General features: G+C 37.2%; 1 protein-coding gene across 1 annotated transcript; it reads left to right on the forward strand.

Annotated features, from left to right (window-relative positions):
- The first annotated feature begins 311 nt into the window (after positions 1-311).
- LOC121262630 (transcription factor bHLH93-like) lies at positions 312-2,078 on the forward strand. The gene is made up of 4 exons (XM_041165187.1): positions 312-1,018; positions 1,252-1,419; positions 1,564-1,734; positions 1,836-2,078. The coding sequence occupies exons 1-4, from the start codon at positions 452-454 to the stop codon at positions 1,920-1,922; spliced, it is 993 nt and encodes a 330-aa protein (XP_041021121.1). The 5' UTR covers positions 312-451; the 3' UTR covers positions 1,923-2,078.
- Positions 2,079-2,437: the final 359 nt, after the last annotated feature.

Here is a 2,437-nt window from a genome sequence, read left to right on the forward strand (position 1 = left end):
TTGAGAGACCAAAGAAAAAACCAGAAAATCTTAAGATGAAATGCAGATATATAAAAAGAAGCTGACAGTCTACTATGTCAGCCATCCATTTTCCTTCCGGACAGATTTACCGGTCAAAGCTTTAAGGGTATGGGAATTAAAATATTTAAATTGTCTGTTGATAATTTCGGTGAAAGAGACATTAATCCGCCATGACAGAGAGAGTAGAAAAAGCAGATTCCATTTCTGTCTTAGGCTAGCTCTAGGAGCTACTGCGTACAAACTTCACTGTATAATGAATACTATAATACATTCATAATGAAAAACTGTCCTTTTTTGTGTATGTTTTATGTGTTGCTTCAATTTGGTGCAACTTCATGTCATTCAAGGTCTTTGGATGACCATTTCACCACTTTATAAGAGAGAGAGAGAGATCAGAGAGAGAGAGAGGGCAGAGTGAGAGAGAAGGGCAATGGAGCTTACCCAACATAGTTTCTTGGAGGAGTTACTGGCTCCAAGAAGAGACACTTGGAACACTTTTCCTAATGGAGTGAACGAGTTCTTCCCTAATGACTGGAGCATTGATTCTTTGGAAGATAACTCAGTCCTGGCTACTCCAAATCCTCCATTACTAGGATTCTCCACACCAACCGGACCCAGCTTTGAATGTCCTTTCAGTGACCAGGTTTACCCATCTCTTGATGGATTTACAGAGATTGAAACATCATACACCAAGATTAATGAAAAACCACTGTTTCCTTCCCGAGAAGATTACCCATCGATGGTGGAGGATGAGGACCTCAGTTTTCTCGGCAGTGAAAGTCACAGCATGGGAGAGAAAAATAATGGCTGCAAAGTTGAGATGGACCACGCTGCTGATATTCCAGCTTTCAACATGGGTATATGTGGAGAGAGAAAGTGCAAAGCCAAGAGATTGGAAGGGCAGCCCTCAAAGAATCTAATGGCAGAAAGAAGACGAAGGAAGCGCTTAAATGACCGCCTATCCATGCTCAGATCAATTGTCCCTAAAATAAGCAAGGTGATCTAAGATTTCTTTTTTTTTTTCTGCTAAAGCTTGTTTATACTAAATCTGCAGACAACAATGCTTCCATTTCCTCGTTCTGTTTATATCACTAATGATAAATTAATTTCTTGCTTGCTTTCTCAAGTGTGGCTATTCGTTTTTCATGAAGATACACTTCCTAAAATGCATAAGTTCCCTCTTAATTATGACTTGTAAGATTTACAGAAGAATGTGAATATTGCTAGCAGATGGACAGAACAGCTATACTTGGAGACACCATAGATTATATGAAGGAGCTTCTGGAAAGAATCAATAAGTTGAAAGAAGAAACCACTGAAGGAGGTGAAAATCAGGTTAATTTGATGGGCTTCCAGGAGATACAGAAAAATGAAGTTATGGTGAGAAATTCCCCCAAGGTAAAATGTCTCTAATTTGCAAATAATGCCCCCCCCCCCCCCCCCCCCCCCCCCCATCTAGACCCTGAAATCCAATTTCATGTGATACTATACTATACTCAATTCTTGAATTGAATTTTCTGAATCCGTTTGGCTAATTTGCAGTTTAATGTGGAGAGGGGGCCGTACATGGATACTCAGATCGGTATTTGCTGTGCAGCTAAGCCAGGATTGTTGTTATCAACAGTACACACGCTCGAAGCTTTGGGCCTTGAAATTCAACATTGCGTTATAAGCTGTTTCAATGATTTTTCAATGCATGCTTCTTGCTCTGAGGTATTTATGTTGCCTCAATTAATGTTTCACATTATAGTAATGTGCATCATTCATCATGTTTTGAATCAATTAATATGTATTTTTTGTTATAATGATTTTAGGGAACACAGCAGCGAGCACTGATAAGTTCTGAAGAAATAAAAGAAGCATTGTTTAGAAATGCCGGATATGGAGGAAGATGTTTGTAGAAAAAACCGATGAAAAGAAACAACATAGGAGGGGTTACTTAACAGGGCGGGCTTGAAGGGATGAGATTTTTTAACTTGTTCTTCTTCAAGGAATTTCGAAAGAGACGTTGTAATAATTTATTGTCTACTGCAATTGTTGTTGTTTTTTTCTCTAAATTTAAGTGTCTTTTGTTACACTCTAAATTAAGTATCTGGTCGATCCAATCATGATATTTAACTCATGATCTGTTCGGATCTAAATAAATAATAAAAGAATTTAGTTTTGTCGAAGTTGCTTGTATTGGAATCGGAATGCATATGGAATAAATATATATACTGAAGTTAGAGATTAATTAAAGCTGTTTGTAGGAGCTGAAAAACAAATAGCTATTGATATTTTATAGCTAAATTATATAATATATATATATATATATGACCATTCACCAATAATTGGATTGAGCTGCCACAAATCCAGTGGTTCTATTACAAACTTAAGTTAATAGAAGATTACGGCCTGATTGGATTCAAAAATGAGT

The sequence above is a fragment of the Juglans microcarpa x Juglans regia genome, chromosome 4S (genome assembly GCF_004785595.1).
Source record: "Juglans microcarpa x Juglans regia isolate MS1-56 chromosome 4S, Jm3101_v1.0, whole genome shotgun sequence".
NCBI classification, from domain to species: domain Eukaryota; kingdom Viridiplantae; phylum Streptophyta; class Magnoliopsida; order Fagales; family Juglandaceae; genus Juglans; species Juglans microcarpa x Juglans regia.